This window comes from Ascaphus truei, chromosome 14 (assembly GCF_040206685.1).
Source record: "Ascaphus truei isolate aAscTru1 chromosome 14, aAscTru1.hap1, whole genome shotgun sequence".
Classification (NCBI taxonomy): domain Eukaryota; kingdom Metazoa; phylum Chordata; class Amphibia; order Anura; family Ascaphidae; genus Ascaphus; species Ascaphus truei.
Window position 1 is genome coordinate 19,649,172 of NC_134496.1, and position 15,817 is coordinate 19,664,988.

General features: G+C 47.1%; 1 protein-coding gene across 9 annotated transcripts in view; it reads left to right on the forward strand.

Annotated features, from left to right (window-relative positions):
* The window catches only part of MARK2 (microtubule affinity regulating kinase 2), a 115,337-nt gene that overhangs the window by 72,475 nt on the left and 27,045 nt on the right, over positions 1-15,817 (forward strand). For all 9 annotated transcript variants that reach the window (XM_075569999.1, XM_075570003.1, XM_075569998.1 and 6 more), the window contains exon 2: positions 14,919-15,110. In XM_075569999.1, coding sequence (XP_075426114.1) covers positions 14,919-15,110 — 192 coding nt within the window. The remainder of the gene's footprint in view (positions 1-14,918; positions 15,111-15,817) is intronic.

Genomic DNA, 15,817 nt, shown 5'->3' on the forward strand with positions numbered 1-15,817 from the left:
TAGAAAGCAAAGGATGCTCAGTATATTAAAACTCATTAATAATGGCATTAAGAGTTGAATTTGCAAATTTAAAAGAAAAAAGTAGTAAGTGATATCTAATACTACAGGACTTTTTTTTTTTTTTTTTTTTTAAATAAACGTGTAGCATATTGAATGGATTGCTCCTTTAACTCAGGGGTGTGCGCACTTTTCCCCATGCGTACCCCTGCCTGCTTGCCTCTGCGGCGATAGCGACGTCGCGTGCGCTTATAGTAAACGCGACGGCTTGGTTGCGATCGCTGGAAGTCATCTCAATTTGATTTTTCCAGTGACCGCAGCCTGACGTCACAGTCGCGTCGCTGTCACCGGCACTATAAGCGGAGCCTTGTATGCCATGCTTAGAGGCAATACAAGCTGTTTTTTCCACCTTAATTTTTTTAAGGTAGGGGTTCTCTGTAGTTGAACCCCATTAACCAGCTCAGAGAACTCCGTTTCTGGAGATACCTTGTTGTAGTGGATGCCTGTAGCTACTCCAGGGTTCACATGGCCCTGCAGTCCAATAGGAAGCCGTGACGGCATCCTGTGTGGCTTCCTATTGGTTGTCCCATGTTAATGGGGCCTTTAAACTGCGGGCGATCCCGGCACCCCTTATTTATTTATTTTATAAAAATGTTTAACCAGGAAGTAATACATTGAGAGTTACCTCTCGTTTCCAAGTATGTCCTGGGTACAGAGTTATAAAAAATACATGGTTACATTAAAAGAACAGGGTTATGCAGTAAGGAGGCAAGTATCTCTGGAAGCAGGGGTTCCCTGAAGCTGAAATAAATGGGGTTCAGCTCTGGCGATCCCCCTGCTTTAATCCTGTAATAAAACAAATGAAGAATAAAGGCTTGGATTGCGCCTTTAATATACGGTCATACAGACCCCAGAATTGAACTTGTTTTTTTGTTTTGTTTTATAGTTTATAGCAGCTTGTGCTTGGTATTCACAAGCTTCAGCCAATCATATGCCTTAGACAGTGGGTAGTGCTGATCAGCAACGCTTAACACTGAGGCATAACGGACAGATGTGCCCTTTGTAGCTGGTCTCCCTTTATTTTCACGGCCATACTAGTTTACTAATTAACAGAACTGACTAAAAGATGTCTCTCCTGCTGATTCAGCTGGAGCTGGATGGGGCCTCTTTCCCTCTCCTTCCTTCTTGCTCGCTCTCTCTCTCTTCCTCTCCCTCTCTCTCTTCCTCCCCCCTCCCTTCGCTCTCTTCCTCCTCCCTCCTCCCTCTTCCTCCTCTACCCTCTCTCTCTTCCTCCTCTTCCTCCTCTCTCTCTTCCTCCTCTTCCTCCTCTCCCTCTCTCTCTTCCTCCTCTCCCTCGCTCTCTTCCTCCTCCCTCGCTCTCTTCCTCCTTCCTCGCTCTCTCTTCCTCCTCCCTCGCTCTCTCTTCCTCCTCCTTCGCTCTCTCTTCCTCCTCCCTCGCTCTCTCTTCCTCCTCCCTCGCTCTCTCATATCAAATAAGCTTTATTGGCACGACGAAAGATCACTTCAGTATTGCCAAAGTGTGCGTCTCTCAGCCTGTGGCAGGTGCTGATATAGTGTGCAGCCAGTCCTGCTGTGGTTTCATCTCCTCCCAGGAGGATCGCTATTTTTTGGTTCTCTTCTATATTATTAAAATTCTGGATAAGAGCTGTGAGTTTCTCCAGGTGGGCGCTCCTCACTTCAGAGTATTGTGTGCAAAGCAGCAGGAAGTGTGTTTCATCTTCTACCTCTCCTAGCTCACATCGCTGGCACAGTCTCATCTCCCGGGGCTTCCAGTTCTGTCTGTGTCTGCCTGTTTGTATTTCCAGGCTGTGGGCGCTCATTCTGTACTTGCCCAAGGTCTGTCTCTGCTTTGGGTCTTTCACCTTCAGTAGGTAGGGTGCCGGAGTGTAGGCTGTGGTAGGTCTCCAGCTTCTTTCAGCGCTGGATATCATTTTCCCACATAGTCACATACTGCTCCTTCATTTCGCTGGCGGTTGAGTTGATTTGTTTTTTTCGGCAGGTTTTGATCTATGTGGGGTTTTGTTCTTGGAGTGAGAGGACAAGTTGTTTGATGGCACAGGGTTTAGTGAGGAGGCATAACATAAATCACAGACAAAGCTTAGTGCACATCCAGAAAAACTTATGTACGGTACAGTGCCTAAATATACATGTATAAATAACTAATAAATAAAATGGTCTTTTAGTTTAACATTTTGGCCAAATTGTTGTAAGCCCTTGAGCCAACTGCACGGCAGACCACGTTTCAAGGGTCCCTACACTAATATAGATTCTTAATAACCTTTAAGGGACCCTTGAAACGTGGTCTGCCGTGCAGTTGGCTCAAGGGCTTACAACAATTTGGCCAAAATGTTAAACTAAAAGACCATTTTATTTATTAGTTATTTATACATGTATATTTAGGCACTGTACCGTATATAAGTTTTTCTGGATGTGCACTGAGCTTTGTCTGTGTTTTATGTTATGTCTCTGGTTTTAAATATATATATATTGCCATGCTCAGTAGCACTCCTCTGTGAAACTTATATGCGTATATATATGTTGTGGGTATTTTGGTGGTTCAATATGAGCTTGTAGGTGTTCTGTATGTTTGTGAGGAGGTCCTGGCTTCTCATTGCTCTGTAGCAGTAAGACTGTGGATGGCTGTTGTTTAGGTGAGCCCAGAATGTCAGTGCTCTCTTCTGTACAGTGAGCAGTAGAGGAAAGCGGCCCAGCTCAGCCTGACATGCATTGTTTGATGTGCTCCTGTGTACTTGGAGAAGGTGTTTGCAGAATTCCAGATGCAGTATTTTGGTTGGGCTGGTATCCCATTTTGAGGAGTCTGGGTATATCACAGGACCCCACACCTCGCTGCCATACAGAAGGATGGGTGTGATGATGCTGTTGAATATTTTCATCCTGATTCTTATTGGTGGTTTGAGGTGGTACATCTGTTTCCTTATTGCATAAAATGCTCTGCGGGCTTCTCCTTCAGTGTATTTATGGCCAGGTTGAATATCCCTGATGAGCTGATTGTTAGACCAAGGTATGTGTAGCTCGCAGTCTGTTCCAGTGCATTGTCATTCAGTGTGAATTGCGATATGGTTGGATGTTTTTTAGATTTTTTCTAGAATACCATTATTCTGTTTTTTTCTAGGTTCACAGAGAGTGCCCAGGTCTGGCTGAATGTTTCTAGTATTGCCAGTTTCTGTTGGAGGCCGTGTTCTGTTGGACACAGCAGGATCAGATTGTCTGCGTATAGTAGAGACTTAATCTCTGTTCCATCCAAGTTGAGCCCAGGTGCTGAGGAGGATTCTAGGGCTGCTGCAAGCTCATTGATGTATATGTTAAAAAAAGTGTGGGACTCGAGCTGCAGCCCTGTCTAACTCCACGGCCTTGATGGAAGAAGTCTGTCCTTTTGTTATTAACTTTCACTCAGCATTTGCTCTCAGAGTACATACTTTTGATGGCATCGTATGTTCTCCCCCTATTCCGCTCACTAGTATTTTCAGCAATAGACATGGATGCCAGATGGCGTTGAAGGCCTCTTTAAAGTCCACAAAGCAAGCAAAGATTTTGCCCTTGTTGGTGTTGTGGACGTGATTATTGATCAGGCTGTGTAGGGTGTAGATGTGATCCGTGTTGCGGTGGTTTGGCAGGAAGCCTGTCTGGCTCTTCTGCTCTGTCAGGAAGGTGAGGATTCTGCTGTTCAAGATGCTGTTGAACAGTTTCCCCAGGGTGCTGCTGACACAGATTCCTTTGTAATTGGATGGTCCAGCCTGTCTCCTTTCTTGTGGATAGGGGTTGTCAGTCCTTCGTTCCACAGTTCAGGGAAGTAGCCAGTAGTAAGGACCAGGTTGAACATTTTCAGTAGCGCTTCTTATATTGATGGATTGCTGTACTTCAGCATCCCATGTAGAATGCCATCTGGTCCACTGGCTTTCTTGGTTTTTATTATTATTTTTTTTAAAACAAATGTTATTGAAGTTTTTTACATGTAAGTAGTATATAGTTTCATCTTTATGAAAATTACAACTGTTGTACAAATAATATACATTTAGAAATGATAATCAGACCTGTAAAGAAAATAAAATTTGAACCGAAATCAGGGGGGATGGGGGGAAGGAAGGAAGGAATGGAGTCCAATCCTCTTCTTATCAATCTTCTGCTCCACGCTTCTTCTCCTCCAGAATTCTAGAGCACGTCCCCCACGTGGCCAGACTCGCTGATCTCAAGCCAAAGGACTATCTGATGTCTCACCTGGCTATTGTCTAGCTTTTAAAAAAAATGATATATTAGGGCAGCGGAGAACGTGTTTCCGAGACTATCATAGCAGAATTTTAGTATCATCCACCCCTGGGATGTCTGTTTGTGCTAACCAAGTAGCCCAGACTTTTAGAAATTTAGCGCCAGTGTCATTAACCAAACTTGTTAATTTGTCCATCTGGCATACAAACCAAATTCTGTTTCTGATTGCAGGAATAGTTGGGATTTCAGCTTGCTTCCATAATTCTGTGATTGCACACCTCGACGCTGTTGCGAAATGCGCTATTAGTTTACCCTGTGATCTGGGGATCCCCTCTGTTTAGAAGGAACAGCCAGGGGTCCAGTGGGATTGTGAGGCCCAAAATCCTCTGAAGCCAATCTTTAATTTGCTCCCAGATGGGAAGTACCCGAGGGCAGGACCACAGCATGTGTAAGAGATCTGCCTCACCTCCACATTGTTTTGGACACAATGGGTAGTATCCTGGAACACATTTAGATAATTTCATTGTGGTGAGAGACAACCTCATTAAAACTTTATACACGTTCTCCCTTAACGTTGTACATATTGAGCTCTTCGCTGTAGCTGTAACTATTGCTGTCCATTCCTCGTCTTCTAGAGCAGAGGTCCTCAAGGACTTCTAACAGTGCAGGTTTTATGGATACCCCTGCTAGAGCACAGGTGGTTCAGTCAAAATGATTGGCCCACCTGTGCTAATGAGAGGCTATCCTTAAATCCTGCACTGTTAGCGGTCCTTGAGGACGAGTTGCGGACCTCTGTTCTAGAGTCTCCCCTAGGTTCTGTTCCCACTGTCATGTACAGGCAGTCCTCGGTTATCCAATGGAATGCGTTCTGGAAGTAGCGTTGGATAGTGAAACCGTTGTAAAGTGAGTCCCATGTTAATCAATGGCGGCGAGAGTTTGATAACGCATTCCGGCGTCGAAAAACGGCCCTTAGGGTTGCATTATAATGCGCTGGATATGCCATTCGTTGTAAAGTGGAACGTTGGATAACGAGGACTACCTGTAATTCAGTTTATTTGCGTATGCGACTCCCGAACAGACCACCTCTCCGTATAGTCGAGAGATGAGTCCCCTTGTTTCTGTTTTTAATATACAGTTTGTCTCTAAACTTGTCAATTGGGGATGTGGTGAAATTTTTTTTGTAAAATACTCGGATGTGGAGGTATTCAAAGAATTCTGTGTGTGGCATGTCCTTTTCAGACTTAATTTGATTGAATGTTTTGATGATATTTCTACCTTCCAGATCCTTGGATCAATAAAACCCTTCTGTTTCCAAATTAGAAAGTCTCTACTAGTTAAACCTGGAGCGAAATCTGGATTGCGATATGAGGGACATTCATTTTATGTCGTCAGAACGCACATAAATTTAGTCGCCCCAAAGATTGCAAGTGAGTTGGTCATGGAGGACAGTGGTATTTTTTCTTTTATTTCCTGGATTGGGATTGGTATGTCCAGGGGGTTTTGGTTATCTTTTATAATGTTCTCCAGTGATGTTTGTTTGGTGAGGATTTGTTTTTGTTCTTGTGTCAGGTTTTCTTCTGGGATTTCTTGGTAAAGGTCCTCAATGTAGTTTTTCCAGATGTTGCCAGTCTGAATAGCCAGGTGTCTGTTACAGTATTCTGTTTTGTATCCAGATGTTTCCAGGTTTGCCAATAAGTATTTTTATCCAATACTTCTTCAATTCTTTCTAGATTTTTTTTTTGGGGGCAATGTGGTTTTGTTTTCTCTTCCTTAGGCCTCGGCCAGGCTCCCTGCTGGCGTGCTGAGGCGCGCAGGGAAAGCGGGTGCTTTCCCTGGCCTTGCGGTTGCTTACCGAACGTCACAGGCCGGGAGCGGGCCAGTGACGTCACGGAGCTGGTTCGCCCTCATTGGGCGAACCGCTCACGTGACCGGTCTGTTGCGCCGTCAAGCGGGGGAATTTTAAATTCCCCTAAGACCTGCGCTTCCGCGCGTTTGCGGAAGCACAGGTGAGCCCCTACTAAAGCCGCTCTAATTGCGGCTGTAGGGGCTCAGTGGCAAGCATGAGCGAGCGTCAGCACGCTTCAGTGAGCAAGCACTTACCATGGACGAGGCCTTAGGGTGTGCCTGTTGTCCTTCAGGTGTGCCTGGTACCTTATTCGTAGTTCTGTATTGTTTGGGTCTCTGTGTTTTTGGTTTGATATTGTTCGCAGGCTTTTTCTAAGGGTGTTGCATTCCTTATCAAACCATTTTTCTTTGATTTTGGTGTTTGTTGTTGGTCTATTTGGGCTAGTTTTGTTTCCTGTTTGATTTTACTTGCTATTAGATGAAATATTTACTTACTGCCAAGTTTACTCCGTGTTTGTTCTGCTCAGAATTTGTGTTCTGGAAGCTTTGGAGCAGGTTTCTGACTTCTGGGCTGCTGTTTGTTTCTGTGTAAGTCACACTCTGTTTGTCCATTTGTAGGTGGCTTTCAGGCTATGAAGGTTGGAGAGGTTTTTTTGTTTTGTGCTTGGCTGGTCTGGTCTCTTAATAAAGACCTCTCTTCCTTTCTCTATCTCTTTTCCTCTCTATCTCTCTTCCTCTCTCTGTCTCGCTCTTCCTCTCTCTTCCTGTCTCTCTCTTCCCCTCTGTGTCTCTCTCTCTCTCTCTCTCTCTCTCTCTCTCTCCCCCCCTCTCTCTATTCCCCCCTCTCTCTCTCTTCCCCCCCCCTCTCTCTTCCCCCCCCTCTCTCTTCCCCCCCCTCTCTCTCTCTTCCCCCCCCTTTCTCTCTCTTCTCCCCCCCTCTCTCTCTCTTCCCCCCCCGCTCTCTCTCTTCCCCCCCCTCTCTCTCTTCCCCCCCCTCTCTCTCTCTATCTTCCCCCCTCTCTCTCTCTTCCCCCCCTCTCTCTCTTCCCCCCTCTCTCTCTCTCTCTTCCCCCCCCCTCTCTCTCTCTCTCCCCCCCCCCTCTCTCTCTTCCCCCCTCTCTCTCTCTCTCTTCCCCCCCCTCTCTCTCTCTCTCCCCCCCCCTCTCTCTCTCTCTCTTCCCCCTCTCTCTGTCCCTCTCTCTCTCTTCCCCTCTCTCTTCCCACGCACCACTGATGGGGAGAGTGACGACACTCAGAAGGATGAGCCCTGAATAGCTTTTCTCTCCCGGTCTTCATTTCTTCCCTTGCAATTGGTTGTCCCCATCAGGCTGTGACGTACTGTATGGGTTTAAGCTGTAGATACAAGCTTCCTATCTGGAGAGTCTCTTGCAAGAGCACAAGCTGCGGCTTGTCCCTCATCTCTCTACCTGAGTCGCATCACATTTTCACTGTTGTGCTGACAGTCCTGCAAGGTCTTATTAAAGGGATAGACCCTCCTAGGACGAAAGTGAACTAAGGACAGGCACCTGATTAGTAGTTAAAATGAAGTTGATTTAAAATAATTGATTTTGTATAAGCATTTTTTTTTCAACTTCAATTTTTTTTTTTACAAGGTAATGCATTACATCGTGCATATTGTCACAGTATTTCCCCTTTGCAATTGCAATAACAATAGCCTGCAACATACAAATCGAAAGACATACAACATCAAACTCACAAAGGAAGGGAAAGAGGGGGCACATTCATGTCCATTTCTTTAGGTCCTGGTTCCCAGCGTCATTCCGTGCTTGTTGATTGGGAGAGTTTCTCCTGACATCAATCTTGGGGCTTGGTCCAGTCCTTCTATCCTAAGTGTCCCCCTGTTGCGTCACATACAAGGAGAACTCATTTAATCCCATCAAAACCATATGGTGGCATTGCTCACTCCCTGGATATCAGTCTGTGCCAACCAAGGCAGCCAGACCTTTTGGAAATTTGGGCCAGTGTCGTTAATTAAACTCGTTAATTTCTCCACCTGGCATACAAACCAAATTCTTACTGTCTAGCCCTGGAGCAAATTCTGGGTTACCATATAAAGGGACCATCAAGGAATACCTTGAAGTCAATGAGCATCTAAATTTAGAGGCCTCCCAGAATGCTAGCGAGTTAAGCATTGAGGACAATGGCTTGTTTAGTGCTTTTAGCCTAGATTTAGGGTACCAGATTAGGTTGTGCAGCTCTAATGGGGCGCACATTTCGCTTTCTAAAGCCACCCACCTTCTCATGTATGGGTCTACGTGCCATTGTATAATTTGGCACAATTGGGCTGCCTTATAGTATGCAAAAACCACCAAAGGAGAATATACCGCTCTCTAATATAACAAATAATCAACAGTGTTGGATATATAGTATATATATTAACCTAAGTATCAATTTGGTACTGGGTGCAGTCTGAGTGCTGAACTGAAATCTATTTTCAAGGTTTAGAGGGAAGGCTTGTGTTAGCAGCCAGTCCCTAAAAAAGAAGCACTCTAATGATGCACACCAAGGTTTATTTAAAACTTAACATTTATTATGTCTGCTATTAATACTTTAGAGCACATGTGAACAAAAAATGTTTTTATTTGTTCACATGTGCTCTAAAGTATTAATAGCAGACATAATAAATGTTAAGTTTTAAATAAACCTTGGTGTGCATCATTAGAGTGCTTCTTTTTTAGGGACTGGCTGCTAACACCAGCCTTCCCTCTAAACCTTGAAAATAAATGCCTTATAGCAGGGTTTCCCAAACTTTTTTTTCCGTGACCCGGTTATTTTTGAACTTCTCCTTCGTGACCCACTAAAAATGTTATCGCCTATACTGGCCTATAGGGCCTGCACAGACACACACACAGCCACTGATACACACACACACACACACACACACACACACACACGCAGCCACTGACAGCCACGCAGCCACACAGAGACACTGCTACACACACACACACACTGCTACACACACACACACACACACACTGCTACACACACTTTGTGAGGAGGGGACCAGGGACACTTGGGTGGGTGGGTGTTAGGAGGGGGCCAGGGACACTTGGGTGGGTGGGTGTTAGGAGGGGGCCAGGGACACTTGGGTGGGTGGGTGTTAGGAGGGGGCCAGGGACACTTTGTTAGGAGGGGGCCAGGGACACTTGGGTTGTTAGGAGGCAGCCAGGGACACTTGGGTTGTTAGGAGGGGGCCAGGGACACTTGGGTGGGTGGGTGTTAGGAGGGGGCCAGGGACACTTGGGTGGATGTTAGGAGGGGGCCAGGGACACTTGGGTGGGTGGGTGTTAGGAGGGGGCCAGGGACACTTGGGTGGGTGGGTGTTAGGAGGGGGCCAGGGACACTTGGGTGGATGTTAGGAGGGGGCCAGGGACACTTGGGTGGGAGACAGTGACTGGGTGGGAGAGAGTCACTGGGTGACAGTGACTGGGTGGGGTGACTTACCTTGCCGCCGGACGCTTTCCCCTGCTGCCCCCGATATCTCCTGCTGCCCGGGACGGGAGGTGGGCTTGGGGGCACGGGAGATGGGCTCGGAGGGGGTGCCATGGGAGGTGAGCTCGGGAAGCTGGCCGCGGGGGGAAGCGGGCCGCAGAGGAGCTGGTACTTCCTCCTCCGTCCCACGTTGGGAGTGGGGGGGAGGAAGGGAGCGGGCCCTGCTTGCCATCCGTGTGGGACCGCGGGGGGAATCGACGCCATTTTTTTAACTTGAGCGGGGGGGGTTGGGGTGAGAGACACCGCGCGGCCAGCCTCGCAATTTTGGTGCCGTGGCCCGGTGCCGGGTCGCAACCCACCATTTGAGAAACGCTGCCTTATAGTATGCAAGCAAGCAAGGTATCGCTAAACCACCAGTTTCCTTCGGTCTGTGTAAAATCTTTGTTTTAATCCGTGGTTTCTTGTTTTTCCAGATACATTTAGAGATCTGAGATTGCATGGACAGTATGTCCAATTTTATCACTGGTATCGGAGGAGTCTAAAACAAATATAGTAAACGGGGTAGAAGGTTGATCTTAACGCTATAAATTCTTCCAATCCATGAGATTCCAAACGAGGACCATTCCCTCAATTCTCCTCCCAAGGACTGCAAGGGTCTTGGATAATTTGCCTGATATAGAGACTTAAAACTCTTTGTGATATTTACTCCCAAGTATTTTATAGTTTTAGGCTGCCAATTGAAATTAATCTCCATTAATTTTTGGACTGATTAATTTTGAAACCTGATATTCTATTAAATTTCCCTAGGAGATCAAAAAGGTTGGGTAGCGAGGTAAGGGGCAGCGACAATGTCAAGATAATATCATCTGCGTATAATGCCACTTTGTGAGATTGTGACTGAATTTGGATTCCAGTGATGTCCTTATTACTTCTAATCTGTGCAGCAAGTGGTTCCATGCATAGGCCGAACAACAGGGGCGAAAGCGGGCAGCCCTGTATTGTACCACTCTTAATCCTGAACAGCTCTGAGGGGAGCCCTGGTGAAGGACCCTCGCTGCAGGTTTTGTGTACAACGCTTTGATTGCCCCATAGAGACTGCCCCCGAAACCAAAAGCCTCCAGATATGGCCAGTCTATTCTGTCAAAGGCCTTTTCAACGTCTAGACTTAACACAATCCCCGGGATCTTGTTGGTATTGATATAGTCCATTATATCTAATGATCCGTTTAGTGTTGTCGGCCGCCTGTCTATCTCTAATAAAACCAACTTGATCTGGGTGAATCAACCTGGGCAGAATAGCGCTCAGTCTATTGGCCAGTAATTTGGAGTATATTTTAATGTCCGAATTTATTAAGGAGATCGGCCTGTAACTTTGGCAATTTGTAGGGTCTTTATCTTTTTTTATGAGATTGACGCCTGGAGCATCTAGTGCAGGAATGGGGGGGGGGGGGGGGGATAAGGGGGTGGGAGACAGAGAAGAAAAACATCTTTTTTTTTTTAGCAGGATACATGCAAGTAAAACTGTTATTTTAAGGGGGATTGATTGCTTAGAAGAAGGCCAAATACACGGAAGAGTTGTTTTTAAAAATGATTTTTTTAAAATAAATTGTATTTGTTCTTTACCTATTGTGTGTGGGGGTGCTGTCTCCTTGTCCCCAGTAAGGCCGGGTCCTTAGTAACAGCAATGGCACGAACTTCAAAATCAATATGTCGGAAGGTAATGCGCACGGCCATAGAGAGCGCGTGTATGAGCGCGACGGGGAGACGATACTTTGCGAGACAAATTTGTTTGAATTTGCTGCGCGACCGCCGGGAACATGCGCAGTTCAGCCAATGAAGACAAACCTCTCTCGACATCACGGGAACACCCTCGGCAGCCCCCCTCCCCCGGCGCAACCCTACAGGCCACGGATCGCTTCTAGTGCAGGCGCACGTGATGTTATGCGCTCCGTCGTGCGCACCTCTGCTATATCCGTGGCCTAATTTGGAGTTTTGCTGGTTTGTGTGAGGGCTTCTGTCCTTGTTCAATACGATGTAAGCTTTTGGCAGCGCTCGTCAATTTGTTCTATAGCTTGTAAAACATTCTAATGACAGCCACAGGGACGAATTGCATTTAAACGTGTGTGTGTGTGTGTGTGTGTGTGTGTGTGTGTGTGTGTGTGTGTGTGTGTGTACTCCCACTCACACACTGTATGTATGTAAATATGTGTATATATGTCTCTCTGATGAAACCAGAGTGTGGAAATTTGATATATAAAAAAATGCTGGGTGCACTCAAACACAAGTGTATAGAAAAAATTAAATGTATACATAACAGAGAGAGGTGCGCACAGAGGGACAGGGAACATCAAACCAGTCCAGTAGATATACAACAAAAAAAGGTCCACAGCACTCCAGATTATAAAGATAATTTAATGAAACATGGGGCAAGTTATGTAACCCAAAGCAACATGCGTTTCGGACCCAAACAGACCTTTCTCAAGCTCACACGTGTGTGTATATATACACACCTACACATACACGTGCACATACATGCACGCGCACACATACATGCACATACACCCATACACATACATGCACGCACATACACCCACGCACATACATACACACACATTGTGTATATATTGAAACCAGAGAATGGGAATCTCTGCATTGGGGCAACAGATTAAAAAGCAAATGTTGCTAAGAATCCTCCCCCTCCCCTTCCCCTCCCCTTCCCACTCTGGGCTTATTTTTTTTGTTCTGCTGTTCTTATTATTTCTCTCATTTTCTCCACCATTTTCACTCCCATTTTCAACGTCTCTCCCTTTCTCTTACCTACCTTTTTCCATCGCTGTCCCTCTGTAGGTCACCTTTTTTGGTGCCTGTTTTACCCCCACGGCTCTAATTTCCTGTCAGTGCTTTTTATTTCTGTCAGACAGGGGACCCCTGTAATTAATGTTGTCATTCAGAGCAGGGAATATGAGCTGCTGTCTTTTAATAGCGCTCACCTTGAGTGCTCCCTCTCCTGAGCTCTGCTCATACCCTTCCCTGATCTCTCCCTCTTTTTATATTTTATCTTCTGTTTCGCTTCCTTTTCATTTTTATATTTAACCTTTTTGTTTTTCTCCCGCATCAATCTTTCTGTGCTTCTGTTGCCTCGTGCTCTACGCCTCTCTCGTGGTCTGTGCCTCTCGTGCTCCTCTCTTGTGCTCTGCGCCGCTCTCGTGCGCCTCTCTCGTGCTCTGCGCCTCTCTCGTGCTCTGTGCCTTTCTCGTGCTCTGTGCCTTTCTCGTGCTCTGCGCCTCTCTCGTGCTCTGCGCCTCTCTCGTGCTCTGCGCCTCTCTCGTGCTCTGCGCCTCTCTCGTGCTCTGCGCCTCTCTCGTGCTCTGCGCCTCTCTCGTGCTCCTCGCCTCTCTCGTGCTCCTCGCCTCTCTCGTGCTCCTCGCCTCTCTCGTGCTCCGCGCCTCTCTCGTGCTCCGCGCCTCTCTCGTGCTCCGCGCCTCTCTTGTGCTCCGCGCCTCTCTCGTGCTCCGCGCCTCTCTCGTGCTCCGCGCCTCTCTCGTGCTCCGCGCCTCTCTCGTGCTCCTCGCCTCTCTCGTGCTCCGCGCCTCTCTCGTGCTCCGCGCCTCTCTCGTGCTCCTCGCCTCTCTCGTGCTCCTCGCCTCTCTCGTGCTCCTCGCCTCTCTCGTGCTCCTCGCCTCTCTCGTGCTCCGCGCCTCTCTCGTGCTCCGCGCCTCTCTCGTGCTCCGCGCCTCTCTCGTGCTCCTCGCCTCTCTCGTGCTCCTCGCCTCTCTCGTGCTCCTCGCCTCTCTCGTGCTCCTCGCCTCTCTCGTGCTCCTCGCCTCTCTCGTGCTCCTCGCCTCTCTCGTGCTCCTCGCCTCTCTCGTGCTCCTCGCCTCTCTCGTGCTCCTCGCCTCTCTCGTGCTCCGCGCCTCTCTCGTGCTCCGCGCCTCTCTCGTGCTCCGCGCCTCTCTCGTGCTCCGCGCCTCTCTCGTGCTCTGCGTCTCGTGCTCATAAATACTGAGTGCTGTGGGTATTTTGGCCCTCCCCACAGTGCCTACAAAGGGCCCGCACCTTAGATCAGTGTATCTCCTAGTGACCACAGTCCCTGATAAATACACCAAACTGTCACCTCCATCCCTCCTGCATCATCCTGCAGTGTACTGGAACAGCCCTTGATATGACAGCCAAGTGTCGGCTCAGTCTTTACCAAGTGACTTAAATGATGAATAAATAATGAATTGCAAATCTTTGGGTGTGAAGTTTAGGTAAAAAAAATAATGGCGTCAATCACCCAGCTATGACCGTAATCATGTCACTACTCTTAGTACACTTTGGACTTTGGTGGAAAGCACCTAGGCTGCCAGGGTAAACTTCATGGCAGACATTCTCAAGGGTTAAATGTTTTTAGACCTAGAGCTTCTTGACCAGATGAAATCATTGTTTTTCCCCCACCCTCTCCGTGCATCTGACTGCCTTGGACTGAGTCACAAAACCCTTGTTGAATAGACGTTGTGTGAGGTAGCGGGAGTGATGTCTGTCAGTCTACGGAGATAGGCGCAGGTGAAGAGCAGTGGGTCGGAGCTCCGCTAACTGGCTCTGCCATGTGTCTGCAGTGATATAGATGGGTGAGGATGCAGAGCATGCGAGCACCACAGCTGGATGAAGCATTTTGGGCGCAGACTGGCAGCTCTAGTCCTTGCGCAGGGATGCAGAGCTTGGCACCTCTATTTATTTCAAACTTTTTCTAACGTGCTACTCGCCATGAAAACTCTGTACTAGAGCGTGTGTAGGAACTTGGGGAGGACACCCATCCCATCCTTTAGGACTGGATAGTTCAGGGACTGACACTGAAATGCATGGGCTGGTACCTCCTAGGGCTGAATAGATGGTTGATAACTCCTTGCAAATTTGTCAGCTCCGTATTCACACACTCCATTGTACTGTCTGTGTGTAGATTTACATAGTTATATTTACACCTTTTATATGCGTGTTTATTTAATATGTGGTTGAAACCTCTTCCAGCTTCACATTGCAAAGCCAACGATAAAGCTATCTGTGAGCAGGTTTACTGGCTCTGCACTTCTGTAACCCAGGTTGTACTGAAAAGCTGTGTAAAACGGTAGGTGTAAGCTTATAGGGCTCCATGTTAAAGTGGACATGAAGCAAAAGGTGACACACTGAATGGTCATTTGCATGTCATTTCCCAGAATCCCCAGCTGCAGTGGAAGCATTGTATGATATGAGATCATGGGGAAGGGCATGGTTGCAGACCCGTCAGACGTAAATGTGCTCACAAGTGTTATTTTTATTTGGTGGTGTATGTATGTCTCTCTGTTCCCAGTTATTTTCCCCCATGATGACCCAGTCTCCCCCTCCTGCCTTCTCTCACTGTAGCCGGTGCTGGGTCACGCAGACTCCAAGACAAGTAGCGGCGGCAGCAAATCCAACATGTTGCGATGCCGGAACTCCATCGCCACCTCCGCCGACGAGCAGCCGCACATCGGAAACTACCGGCTCCTGAAAACCATCGGCAAGGGCAACTTCGCCAAGGTCAAGCTGGCCCGGCACGTGCTGACCGGCAAAGAGGTGAGGCTGTTCTGACTGTTAATTCCCAGTATTGACTGCTAATAATGCGAATACTGCCTTTGAAGTGGGTGAACCTAGTCTGAATCTTTTTGTGTGGGGTATCGCCTTCTTTTTATATAGATACAGATGCAGCTGCCGTTATTCGAACAAATCACGGCGCCGTTTTCATGTGCGCTTCTGTACTCCACACGGCATTAACTCGGCCAATCGCCCCAGGCACACGTGTTTATCGCGGTTGCTTTGTTTGAATTTCATGGATTGTGTGCAATTTAAATGCAATGAAATGAATGAATTGTAATGTGTACAGTACTGTGCTACTGTGTCACTTTCAGGTGTTTTAAAAAAACAGAACACTAAAATGCCATTTTCTGCACTCGCGTCTTAAGGCGGTACGGTTGGAAGAAATCCCGCGCCATGACATGGGTATTCCGAGGTATACAACGTGTGAAGTGTTCGAATAACGACCGCTGCATCTGTAGCTATATAGTGATACATATATATATATATATATATATATATACATATACATATGTAGAAGCCACTCTCGCATGCAGGGTAGCGGGTTAACATATTGGCACTATATTTAATGCGAGATTTAACGCAGTTTCATACAATCAAAGTGTGTGTGTGTTTTATAGGGAACTCCTGAGCCCGTCAGACAGAGTTGGTGCACTGCTTAGGTACTGAAGTTGCACTAATGTCATTGT